Consider the following 13,368-nt stretch of genomic DNA (forward strand, 5'->3'; position numbering starts at 1 on the left):
ACACATGAATGGAATATTGAGCTGTCTGTAACACAGCATCTACACCACTAGATGTCAACTAAGCAGTAACCTGCTGCATTTCTGTGCATGAGACGACTTCATCCAAGGGGCCCTGCCACAGTGACTGTATCCTCAAAAAAACAAGGCAGGCGGGAGAACGGCATCCGCACTTGGGCACCTAAAGAAAGCGTGTCATCATCTTTTCACTGCAGTAGAAAAAACAGTGGCACAAAAGTGGCACAAACCACCAGAGGCAGGGAAAAGCACTGCTTTCAAGTCCCCTCAGTATTAAAGCACCACTGACACACTCGGTGCCCCTATAATTTACAGTCTATTGTTACTGAAGGAATCAGAATCATCAGTGGCAGAAATAAAGCCAGCATTAAGACATAGAGTAGAAAAGCTGAAGAACACAACCATTCTCTTGAGGACACAATACTGAGGCGTGATGTCTGTGGGCAGGGTTATCCTGTGCTGGCTATCAGCTTTTTTTGTTGCCAGTTTCCATTTCTCCTGAAGGTGGCAGTATAACCCAACAGTCCAAGAATTTTAGGAATTCCTGTGACACTCAACTGAGAATAAAAATGCATTGGTCGTAATAGCTTTATTAATGAAAAGATATTATTTAATTAACCTATACAGAATGCAAATAAAACAAATTATGCTCTAGGTGGAAAAAACAAATACTACAAGCTGGCTCTGTAAGAGAATGAAGTCAGGATTCCATAAAGGATATGTGTTGATATACTGAGGATGACAGAATTTACATTTTTATATGTTGTACTGTAAAACAATATCATTAAATACCTTTTTCATTGATAATTATATGTCTGTGCTGCATTATAGCTGCACTGTCACAGCTTGTCCAAACAGTTGTGTATGCAAGGTCCACTTTAACTGTCTGGATATATCAGAATGGCTTTCCTTTGTTTTCACAGGATCTATGAGAACATCAGTGACTTATGTCTTTTTCTCTTCAATGATGCACTCGTTATATCCAGATGTCACATTTTTTATGCACCATTTAAGTATGTACCATCAACCTCATACCAGTTTATGGCTTCGGTTTCATTGCCACGATTGCTGGTGGAAGACATTCCAGATACTAAATGTAGGTTCACACACATACAATTTAATTTTGTCTTTGGGAAAATGGAAGGCACATAAAAGTTATTTAAAGTGTTACTAAACCCAGGACCCTGCATCCACTATATCTGGTCTCCCACAGTACGCAGAACATGGAAATGCAATTATTTTACTAAATATAAACTGCTTAATACCTTTTCTCATCAGCAGTTAGCGCAGTCTTGTGACTTCTATCAGTGTCCAGCCCACCACTGGTTAAAAGCTTGTAGGAGGAGTTTTCTTTCTGCTCTAGGAGGATGAATAACCCCTTACCTCTGTCTGGACAGTGCTGATTGGCCCTGTACTGATCACATGCACTCTCCAAAGAAAAAAAAAATCCTTTCTAGCAATTCCCACTAAACTGAGCATGTGCAGAGTGACTCCACACGATATATCTTATCAGGAGATAAGAGGGGGACACTGGAAGAAGTGGAGTGTCAGAAAAGTCAGGATCACACCGTGTTTTTACACAATGCAGAGGATAACCCCTTAGGTTCCACAGTGAGTATAACAAGCATGCTTTACTGCATATACAGACTGATTTTACTGTTGTGGGTTTAGTAACACTTTCATTCTACAAAGACATTCTTCCATAGCAGACCTAACCTTAAAAGAAACCTGTGTGTGGAGAATAGGGAGGCTGGCATTGCTGACCTCTGCTTTAGAAAATGCAAAAGAAAATAAAAGCTATAAAATACAAATATTAGTAGCACATTTTGAGAATGTTGTACTGGTGCGCAATAATGGTTTTATAGAAAGTAATGTTTTGATAAACATTGGTGCAACTACTATGGGTTGGACAGTGCCATCTTTTAATTCTTTAACAGGTCCTGTGCTGTTAGAGAATATATGGTTTGGGGTCACAAACAATCAAGTCTGTAATTCGTGTTTGAAAAAATAGCAAAAATAGTTCAAAATGAGAGACAGTGAAATGTGCTCTGCTTAGAAGATATTTACTTTAGTAGCAGCTGGTGACATCACCGGCGCATGTGTACTACGCTCTCAATGGACAGCATGCCATCCACTGAAAGAGTTGTGCTGCGGCCGTGACTCCCGCATGCATGTGTGGGAGTGACGTCATCACTGCTCGGCCATTCAAAGGCTGGAGCCTGCAAACCCGGAAGGAAGACTGGGTGAAGATGGAAGCTCTGTCAGCGCGCTGCTGAAGGGCTTTGTTTTAAGGTAAGTCTGTCATAATGTGCTAGTATGTGATGCATACTAGCACATCATGACATCCTGCAGGGGGACAAAATTGTGTTTTGTTTTTTTTTCTTTTCTTGCGTTTTGCTACTGCTTTAAAGGGACTATCTTATGAAGCCAGCCACTGATAGAAGCAATAATTCTCTAACAGGTTGCCACATAAAATTGACTTCAGCGGTAGTGAAACTAAATAGCTCTCTCCTCTTTCTCCTCTTGCCCTAAAACATGAATGTTAGACAACAACTCCCTTTAATGCCTGAATATGCAGCAAGTGTCCCGCATTTGGCATCCGATGACCCCAGGTTTGCTGTGTATGTGGAAACGCTCAGAATAGCCTGATATGTTTTATGATGTCCACTGCACACATGGCAAATAAGTGGTCACACAATGGACACAGATCATTGTAAACCAAATGTCTACAGTACATACACTGAACCCCAGTCCTTAGAAGATCATTGAACTTGAGTTGTGCAATTTATCTCAGAAGTACTAGGGAGGGTCAGCACCGAATTTTGATCTATCCATGGCTGTTTCCGTTCAAGAGGAGTTGACCTAGTGATCAGCTCCTCTTGAATGTAAAAATGTGTAAAATTTGAGTTTGACCAGTGCATACAGCCAATAGGCTGCAGCACTGATCAGTGTATTCTGAGAGTGGAGAAGTCCCTGCTGTCACAACACAATAGCGCAGTGGGGAGGATTCCTCCATCCTCCTCGAATTTGTGGACGGGGGAATCTTTTTTTTTTTTTGATCAGCCCTGAATCATCTATGGCCAGCCTTAGTTCATAAAAAAGGAAAACCTGTCTTTTTGTGAAAAAAAAAAAACAATAGTGTATTTTCAGCAAGTACACAATTGGTTTAGCTATAAAAATGTGTAGGTTCTCCTAGTGACTTTCAACATATCCAGCATGGGTGTCATCTTAAGGTAGCTTGAATATGCAGTTGTGTTCAAAATAATAGCAGTGTGTTGAAAAAAGTGAATAAAGCTCAGAATCCTTCTAATAGCTTTTATTTCCATACACACAAATGAATTGGGAACACTACACATTCTATTCCAAATCAAAACATGAAGAAAAATATATCAAATTTGTGTTGTTCCTCTAAAAAAAAATGAAGAAAAGTGAATATTAGACTGTTCAAAAAAATAGCAGTGTTTGTATTCTTCTTTACAAACTCAAACATTCACTATATAAACTGAAAAATGTTTGAAGATTTTGCTTTCCTTTGAATCACTTAATGAATATTTAGTTGTATAAGCACTGTTTCTGAGAACTGCTGTACATCTGTATTGCATGGAGTCAACCAACTTCTAGCACCTGTGATCAGGTATTCCAGCCTAGGATGATTGGACTACATTTCACAGTTCTTCTCTATTTCTTGGTTTTGCCTCAGAAACTGCATTTTTGATGTCACCTCACAAGTTTTCTATTGGATTAGGATCCGGGGATTGGGCTGAGCACTCCATAACGTCAATCTTGTTGGTTTGGAACCAAGATGTTGCACATTTACTGGTGTGTTTGGGGTCGTTGTCTTGTTGGAACACCCATCTCAAGGGCATTTCCTCTTCAGCATAAGGCAGCATGACCTCTTCAAGTATTCTGATGTATTCAAAGTGATCCATGATCCCTGGTATGCGATAAATAGGCCCAACACCGTAGTATGAGAAATATCCCCATATCATGATGCTTGCGCAACCATGCTTCACTGTCTTCACAGTGTACTGTGGCTTGAATTCAGTGTTTTGGGGTCGTCTGACAAACTGTCTCCAGCCACTAGACCCAAAAAGAACAATCTTACTTTCATCAGTCCACAAAATGTTGCGCCATTTCTCTTTAGGCCAGTCAATGTGCTCTTTGGCAAATTGTAACCTCTTCAGCACATGTCTTTTTTTCAACAGTGGGACTTTGCGGGGGCTTCTTGCAGATAGCTTGGCTTCACATAGGCGTCTTCTAATTCTAACAGTACTCACAGGTAACTTTAGACCTTCTTTGATCTTCCTGGAGCTGATTGTTGGCTGAGTCCTTGCCATTTTGACTATTCTTCTATCCATTCGAATGGTAGTTTTTCGCTTTCTTCCACATCTTTCAGGTTTTGGTTGCCATTTTAAAGCATTTGCGATCATTTAGGCTGAGCAGCCTTTCATTTTCTGCACTTCTTTATATGTTTTCCGCTCTCCAATCAACTTTTTAATCAAGGTACGCTGTTCTTCTGAACAATGTCTGGAATGACCCATTTTCCTCAGAATTTCAGAGAGAAATGCACTGTAACCAGCATGTACAACATTTGCTGCCTTCCTTCCTTAAATAAAGGCAATAATTGCCACCTGTTTTTCAAAGAATGAATGACCTCACTAATAGAACTCCACACTGCTATTATTTTGAACATGCCCCTTTCAATTAGTGATTCAATTACACAGAATCAGCAGCATGCATGTCATGACTGTTGGGTCTGTTGGATTTCTATTACTCTACTACACCTGCTAGTAAATTATTTGCCATGTAGAAACATCATTTCTACCAAAAACAGTGATTGATCAGGTTAGTGATGTCTGACTGCTATTATTTTGAACACAACTGTATGTGTGTTATGCATAAACACTTAATTCAAAGCAAACACACCAGTATAAACATTTTCAATTTCAAATAAGTGCCAATTATTTTCAGTTAAGCCTAATGAGAGTTAAAAAATACAGATACATATTTATCCTTGTGTTAGAGCTTTGTGTGAATTGAGCCGAAAGGTTTATTGGTGTCATTGTTGTTGCAGTTTTGCATTGAGATGCAGAGTAACACAAAAGTCATAGGCACTGTCTGTATATTATATAAGCAAATCTTAGTCTCAGTGACACTCACCATACACACTACTATCAGGACAGCAGAGGTTCAATGGATGGTCCAAGCTGTTGAATGTTAATGAAGCAATCACCATTCAGAATAATGCAATGCTGTGGGAGGGTTTTCAGCATTGGTGGGGTGTTCCCCTGACTTCTGGATAAAATGTTTTGTCTGACATTATATATTGCAACTATGACTTAGATAAGAGCAACTGTGACTGAATCTAGCACTATTATTAGTAGGATTGTTATTGTATTTACTGGTCATTTCTAATATACTTTATTTTTAATGTATCTATAGATGTAAAGAATGCTTTCGTTCTGCAAGGACCCAAGCGGAGGTGGATTTGTTCCACACAAACAGAAGAGGAAAAGGTCACTTGTCTGTCTTCATGTCAAAGTGCTATCCATGCCAGCATTGACCGAAAATAACCATACCACTTTTTATTACTGGGGTTTATTTCCTTAAACTTAATGTTCTTTACAGGCTTTGTAATATAATTTGCAAGTCACATTTAATAATCTATGAAAATGTCTTAGGCTGCATTCACACATGAGCGTCGTGTTTTTGCGCATTCTGTTACAGCGTTTTTAAGAGTTTTGGAGCTCTGGTGTTTTTGTATTAATCAATACAGAAAAATATCATCTGTGACATAATTTGTTGCTGTCTGTTTCTGCTTCCCGGGTTATTTTTTTTTATCTCCTCCTTGGTTGTCACTGTTGTCCTTTCTACTCTCCAAACAATGACAGATGAAATAGAGTGTTTCATGCTGGTAGCCGCAGTAAAGTTATATTTTCTAATGGAAGAAGAGTGATAGAGGAGGAGGCCATGAAGACAATCAGTCCATTCTGTCACTGCTGATCGAGAACAGAGGGGCCAATTCTGAGTCATGTACACACAGCTGCTACGGGGCACAGGAAGATCTGGTTCAGGAGAGGGATGGTGGGGCTGGTAAAGATGTCATGTTTCTTGAAAAAAAATTATAAATACATAAACATGAACTAAAAAATTGATTTGTGCATATTTTTAGGTATAACATTAATATTTTTTTTGGGGGGTGGTTAGGGGGACATTCAGCGCCCCATCATTGAGCAAACTAATATACACGTTGCAACCAGTGAGGTATCCATAAACTCAGTGCCAAACAGATGCAAAACATTGAGCTTGCCTCTGGGGGAGAAAATAACAAAAATGCACCAATCTGCCTGAACTGAGCCACAAAAGTAGCTCCAAAACGTTTTTGAGCTTCAGGTGTTTTGGAGTGGAGATTTGAGCCACTACCATAGAGATGCATTGATTTTTTTTTGTCCCTTTGTGCTACAAATTGATCAGGTATGAATGGGGCCTTAGGGCAACCAAAGGTCACAAAATGGTGTGCAGCTTAAACCAACTCATATAATATTTTACTGCCTCCTAGACACAGGTTCCACAGTCCAGCACAACCAAGGTGTAATGCATAGTATAATAAGCCAGCGTTTTTCAACTAGTGTGCCATGAGATATTGTCTGGTGTGCCGTGGGAAAAATTGCAATTTCATCCGTAACATGTGGCCTCGGCTCACAAATAGACCAATCATTAGAACAGCAATGGGCAAACTACGGCCCAGTGGACCTTTTAATCCGGCCCGCGGAGCATGATACTGTCAGGATGATCTGTCCCCCTCGACGTATCTGCGCATGTGCCGGAGATCGCCGATCGGCTGCTAATGCCTGAAACTGGCACATGCGCAGATACGTCGAGGGGGACAGATCCTCATAAGAGACAGATTTTCATGCTACACCGGAACGGCGAGAGGAACGCGCGGAGCAAAGGTAAGTGAATTGACACAGGGGGGGCTTGGGGACTTAATATGGGGGATGAATTAATATGGGGGATGAATTACTATATGGGGGATGAATTACTATAGGGGGGATGAATTACTATAGGGGGGATGAATTACTATATGGGGGATTAATTACTATGGGGGATGAATTACTATATGGGGGATTAATTACTATGCTTACTATGGGGGAATATTACTATACTTACTATGGATGACACATACACATCATTCATCTACTCTTGGTCCGGCCCCCGGGTCCAATATATGAACCCATTGCGGCCCTCAAGTCAAAAAGTTTTTCAATAAATTTTTTTAACATTCTCTAATGGTGGCGTGCCTCGTGATTTTTTTCATGAAAAAAGTGTGCCTTTGCACAAAAAAGGTTGAAAAACACTGTAATAAGCAGCACTAAGATAAATTCAAATGAAAATGTATGTGCAATACGATAGTGCAATGCAAATATATCAAATTATTATATGTCACCACAAATTGAAAAAGTAAAGGAATCCAAATGTGAAGCCAAAAACTGAATTCAGTGGTTCTTTGAATATGACGGAACTGACAGATGTGGATACCAAATACCACCAAAACTTCTTAATGATGAACCACACAGCACCTTGGCAAAGGGAGGCTTAGCAGAATCATACTACCCCCCAATTAAGACTTACTATACTAATCAACCAGCACTTTTGTATCAATCCAAGGTATCTAAATGTACTCAAAGCCACACGTCAAATGATGGTACTGCTGCAATATATCAGATCACTGTGCATTTATACTCAGTTGGACATAGTATCATCAAAAAGAAAAACAGTCTCGCCATAGTGTAATCCAGATTAAAACACCAATTTAATGTGGTAAATGCACTTACAATGAGAAGATGACAATCAGGCACTTCATATCATATAAACAAATTGTATTCCAGAATCCAAGATGGCTGCAGCGGGATCATGTATGCGTAGTGCCGTGTGTGCTGTCTCTGCCCTACTAGTTTCATCTAGATCTTCATCTGACATCATCAGGAGCACATACATTGTAATTTATCTTAGCTCTGCACTATTGTTTTGTGACATTAGAAACTGTAGTTTAAAGCTGCAGCCATTTACTCCAACTTCTATGGTCAAGGGATCAACCGCAGCAGTAATCAGTTCCTTCTAATAAGCTTTCACCAGTCAGCCAAAGTCACAGTTAAGATAGGGTGAAGATCAGGACCTGCCAGCAAAAAAAGAGCTCTATTGAGGGCCTCAAACTGTTTATCAGTGAGGTTCTTAAAGACAGGTGTGTCTTCTTCTGGAAAGATTGTTGTTCAACAGGATACTGCTGGATCCACATTGGGGGCAAACCACTTTACAACAAAGTCCTTTTCAAACGAGTACAAGGCTAATAAGTGTTACAAAGTTAGTCTGGCTCAAAAAAAGACATGTCTATCTAGTTCAACTATTAAAAGGAAGGAAAAAATTATACTTGCTTATGCCCACAGTTGATCCAGAGGAAAGCAAAAACCCCAATAAAGCATGATCCAATTTGCTACTGCAGGGGAAAAAATCCTTCCTGATCACCCAAAAGGCAAATCGGATATTCCCTGGATCAACTTTACCTATAAATATTAGTATCCAGTTATATTATGTACATTTAGGAAAGAATCCAGGCTTTTTTTTTTAAAAAAACAATTACTGTTCTGGCCAGAACCAGCTCTTGCTGGAGTCTATTCTACGTTTTCTTACAGCGAAGAAGGCTTTCCGGGTTTGGAGATTAAATCTCTTTTCCTCCAGACGAAAAGAGTGCCCCCTTGTCCTCTGTGATGACCTCAGCGTGAATAACTCTACACCGAGTTCACTATATGAACCACTGATGTATTTATACACGTTGATCATATCTCCCCTTAATCTCCTCTTCTCAGGAGAGAAGAAATTCAGTTCCTCTAATCTTTCCTCATAGCTGAGCTCCTCCATGCCGCTTATCAGTTTGGTTGCCCTTCTTTGTACTTTCTCCAGTTCCCCAATGTTCTTGTTGTGAATTGGTGCCTAAAACTAAACTGCATATTCCAGATGAGGTCTTACTAATGATTTGTACTAGTGCACCGAAATGAAAATTCACGATGTACATGGCCGAAAACCGAGATGGACAGTTTTTAAAAATTAATATATTTTTTTTTGGAAAAGAATACACTGTAATGATTTAAAAAAACACATATATATACACATACATACACCCCAATTTTGTTGTAGAATATGAAGGATGATGTTGTGCCGAGTAAGTAGATACCCAACATGTCATGCTTTAAAATTTATCACGCTTTTGGAATGGCATCAAACTACGGTACGTAAATATCTCCATGGGTGATGCTTTAAAAATTTCTACAAGTCACCAGTTTAAAGTTACAGAGGAGGTCTAGTGCTAGAATTATTGCGTTTTATCTGACATTCGTGGCGATACCTCACGTGTGGTTTGAACACTGTTTACATATGTGAGTGTGGCCTACATAGGCGTTCACCACTATGCAGGGGGATGGGGCACCTTAAACTTTTTTTTTTAATTTATTTAATTTTTTTTACACTGTCCCTTAAAAAAAAAAAAAAAAAAATCACTTTTATTCCTATAACAAGGAATACTTGAATCACTTGTGATAGAAATAATTAGTGGCAGGTCCTCTTTATGGAGAGATATGGGGTCAATAAGACCCCATATCTCTCCTCTACAATGTAAAGCATTAGGTCAAAAAAAGCATTGATCCTAGTGCTTAAAGAAAAAAAAAAAAAAGGCGCCAGAACTGGAAGTGACGTAGTGACGTCACTCTCATCCTCCAAGGGCATAGAAATGAGTGGAGGCCATCTTTCCTTCACTTATGCCTATGTCCAGCACTGGGATCATTCAATGGTTTCTCAGGTAAGGCTAAGAACCACCGAGTGGCGGGGGGTGGCAAGAGGGGGGGTTATTTTTGGCACCTGTATCAGTGCTTATTTTCATATCGGCCAAAGGCCATTAGGGGTGTTTTTGGACGAAACGTTTCAGCCACTGAAATTTTGGTGCATTCCTAATTTGTATAGGGGCAAAATGATATCTCTCTCTCCTCAGGAGTCTATACCACTCTCAATACAAGAAAGGCTTTTGCTCAGCTTGGCATTGCATGCCATTATTAAGCTTATGATCTACCAGAACTCCCAGATCCTTCTCCACCATTGATTCCCCCAGTTGTACCCCCCCTAGTATGAATGATGCATGCATATTCTTAGCCCCCAAGTGCATAACCTTACATTTATCAACATTAAATCTCATTTGCCACATAGTTGCCCAAATAAACAGTGCATTGAGGTCGGCTGGTAAATTGGAGACATCCTGTAAGGACATTATTCCACTGCACAGCTTGGTGTCATCTGCAAAGACTGAAATGGGATTTTTAATCCCTGACCCTATATTGTTTATAAACGTATTAAAAAGTAAGGGTCCCAACACTGAACCTTGCGGTACACCACTGATGACCCCAGACCATTCAGAGTGCGAATCATTAACCACTACTCTCTGAATACAGTCTTTTAGCCATTTTTCTGTCCAATCAGTTTACAAAATTATTTTTCTAAGCCTGTAGACTTTACCTTACACATTAGCCGTGTGTGGGGAACTGTGTCAAACGCTTTTGCAAAATCCAAGTATACCACGTCCACAACTTTGTCTAAGGTTTTGCTTAACTCATCATAAAAAAAAAATCTGATTTGTTTGACAACTTCTGTCTCTCATAAATCCATGCTGTTGTTTAAAATATTTTTTTTCCAGCAAGAACTTATCTATGTGGTCTTTTATTAAATTCTTCAGTTTCTTCCCAACTATAGAAGCTAAACAGGTCTGTAGTTACTTGTTAAATACTTTGATCCCTTTTTAAATACAGGCACCACATTGACATAACACCAATCCAGTGGTACTATGCCAATTATTGAAGAGTACCTAAATATTAGAAACAATGGCTTTGAAATGACAGAGCTCAATTCTTTAAGGACCCGTGGGTGTATGCCATCTGGTCCAGGTGCTTTATTCAGTCTAAATATTTCCAGATCATTTCAATTTTGAGCCATTGTGGATCATTTGGAGCTGAGTCAATATCATCCCCATTATAGACATGAGCTCCCCCATGTTCCTTTGTATACACAGAGCTGAAGAAGGTATTCATTAAATGTTCTATTTCTTTGTCCCCATTCCCCCACTCTAGATTATTTTGTAAAGGGCCTACATACTCAGCCCTGACCTTTTTACTATTAATATGCACTCACTGGCCACATTTTTAAATCCACCTTGCTAGTACTGGATTGGACCCCCTTCAGCACTGCCTTAATTCTTCATGACATAGATTCAACAAGATTTTGGAAACATTTCTCAGAGATTTTGGTCCATATTGACAGAGCATCACGCAATTGCTGCAGATTTATTGGCTGCACATCCATGATGCAAATCTCCAGTTCCACCACCTCTCAAAAGTGCTCTATTGGATTGAGATCTGTTGACTGTGGAGGCCATTGGAGTACAGTGAACACATTGGTATGTTCAAGAAACCAGTTTAAGATGATTGGAGCTTTGTGACATGGTGCATTATCCTTCTGGAAGTAGCCATCAGAAAATAGGTACACTCACACCTGGTTTGGTCTGCTGTAGCCCATCTGCTTCAAGGTTCGCTGTATTGTGCGTTGAGAGATGGTATTCTGCATACCTTGGTTGTAACAAGTGGTTATTTGAATTACTGTTGCCTTTCTATCATCTGGAACCACTCTGATCTCAACCAGGCATTTTCGTCCACACAACTGCCATTCACTGGCTATTTTCTCTTTTTCTGACCATTCTCTGTAAACCCTAGAGATGGTTGTGCGTTAAAATCCCAGATTAGCAGTTTTTGAAATACTCAGACCAGCCCATCTAGCACCAACAACCATGCCATGTTCAAAGTCAATTATATCCTTTCGTCCCCATTCTGATGCTCAGTGTGAACTTCAGCAAGTTGTCTTCACCATGTCTAGATGCCTAAATGGATTGAGCTGATGCCATGTGATTGGCTGAGTAGCAATTTGTGTTACTAAACAATTCAACAGATGTACCTATTGAAGTGGCTGGTGAGTGTATTTGAAAAGGTATTTTGGAGTTTGTTCTACTTTTTTTTTTTTGCAATCTGTCATTCCTTTTTAATTTTTGTGTCCTTGATTTTCTGTTATATTCGCTGTAACAGTTAAACTCCTTAGCGGTATTCCCGAGTGTAGCTCAGGGTAAAATTTGAGTACCAAGAACGGTAACCCCAAGCTACACTCGGGCTTACCATGCTGCGTTGCTCAGGAGTCCCTGCAGCACTTACCTTGTCCTTCGCTCCCACAATGTGTTCCCTGCAGCGTCTCCGGCCGATGCCGGCATCAGGCTTCCATGTTCCTGTCCCTGTGACGTCGGGACGTACAGGCAGCAAATTTGAAATGTTTAAAAAATTTCATTTTTTTTAAAATGATTATTACATAGTAAAACATTGCATTTCACATACATTTTGTCCCTACTGCTTTGTCCTGTGCCCTGCCTGCATTTTGACTGTTCTTTCTGCCTGGAAACTTAGAAACGTCCATGGCGTCCAAAAAACGTCCCTTTAGGGCAAAAGCGGTTTTAGACCAGCTAGAGAACAGCGATAGTAAATCAGAACCACTTGCAGAATTGAGTGATGATTTGTGGGGAAATTCGTCATCAGACACTGAAAACGATTTTGCAACTTTGCTCAGCGATGTGCGAATTTGCCTCTGTATTTCAAATTTGTGTTTTTGGTTTGATTATATTATTGAATTAAATGCATTATTATTGTATTATTTTTTATGATTATTTATTAAATTATATTTTATGATTTCGGGTTTCAAATTTTATCATACCCGGGATGTTTACTAGACTCTTGTTCGTACAGATTTCAGTGAGTTATTCCTAAAAATTACAGCCTACAATAAAAAAAACTACATATTTCCATGCAAAAAAATGGTACCGCTTTCAGCATAAAAAAAAATCAGAAATAATCATACCGTCGAGGAGGTTAAACAATGATAGTGTTCCTACATTTTTATATGTTTTAAAAGCTCTTATTATTTTTTTTTTTTTTTTTTTTAAACTTTGGACATGGGCCACATAGGTTTTATTTCTAGACTTATACTTTTTGCCCATAGAAATGTATTTGCAGTGAGTTCACATACAGTCCTTTTGAAGAATTCCCTTTTCTGTTCATCGGTGCTAATATTCCCTCCCAATCTAAGTCTTGGAAAATTTGCTCTTAAAGTTGTGTTTTTTCCTTCCCCAACCACCAGTCCATTTTTTGCGATACAGCGCTGTGTCAATTTGACAATTGCTTAGTAGTGCAATGCTGCACCCAAATCAAATTTATGTCCTTTTTT

At 39.4% G+C, this 13,368-nt stretch overlaps 1 protein-coding gene across 1 annotated transcript in view; it reads left to right on the forward strand.

Annotated features, from left to right (window-relative positions):
• Positions 1–6,166, forward strand: part of ECT2L (epithelial cell transforming 2 like) — a 78,078-nt gene extending 71,912 nt beyond the window's left edge. The window contains exons 21-22 of the mRNA XM_089676311.1: positions 939–1,111; positions 5,458–6,166. Coding sequence (XP_089532437.1) covers positions 939–1,111; positions 5,458–5,588 — 304 coding nt within the window. The 3' untranslated portion in view covers positions 5,589–6,166. The remainder of the gene's footprint in view (positions 1–938; positions 1,112–5,457) is intronic.
• Positions 6,167–13,368: the final 7,202 nt, after the last annotated feature.

This window comes from Staurois parvus, unplaced genomic scaffold (assembly GCF_062004578.1).
Source record: "Staurois parvus isolate SC_StPar_1 unplaced genomic scaffold, SC_StPar_1.0 ptg000165l, whole genome shotgun sequence".
Taxonomy (NCBI): domain Eukaryota; kingdom Metazoa; phylum Chordata; class Amphibia; order Anura; family Ranidae; genus Staurois; species Staurois parvus.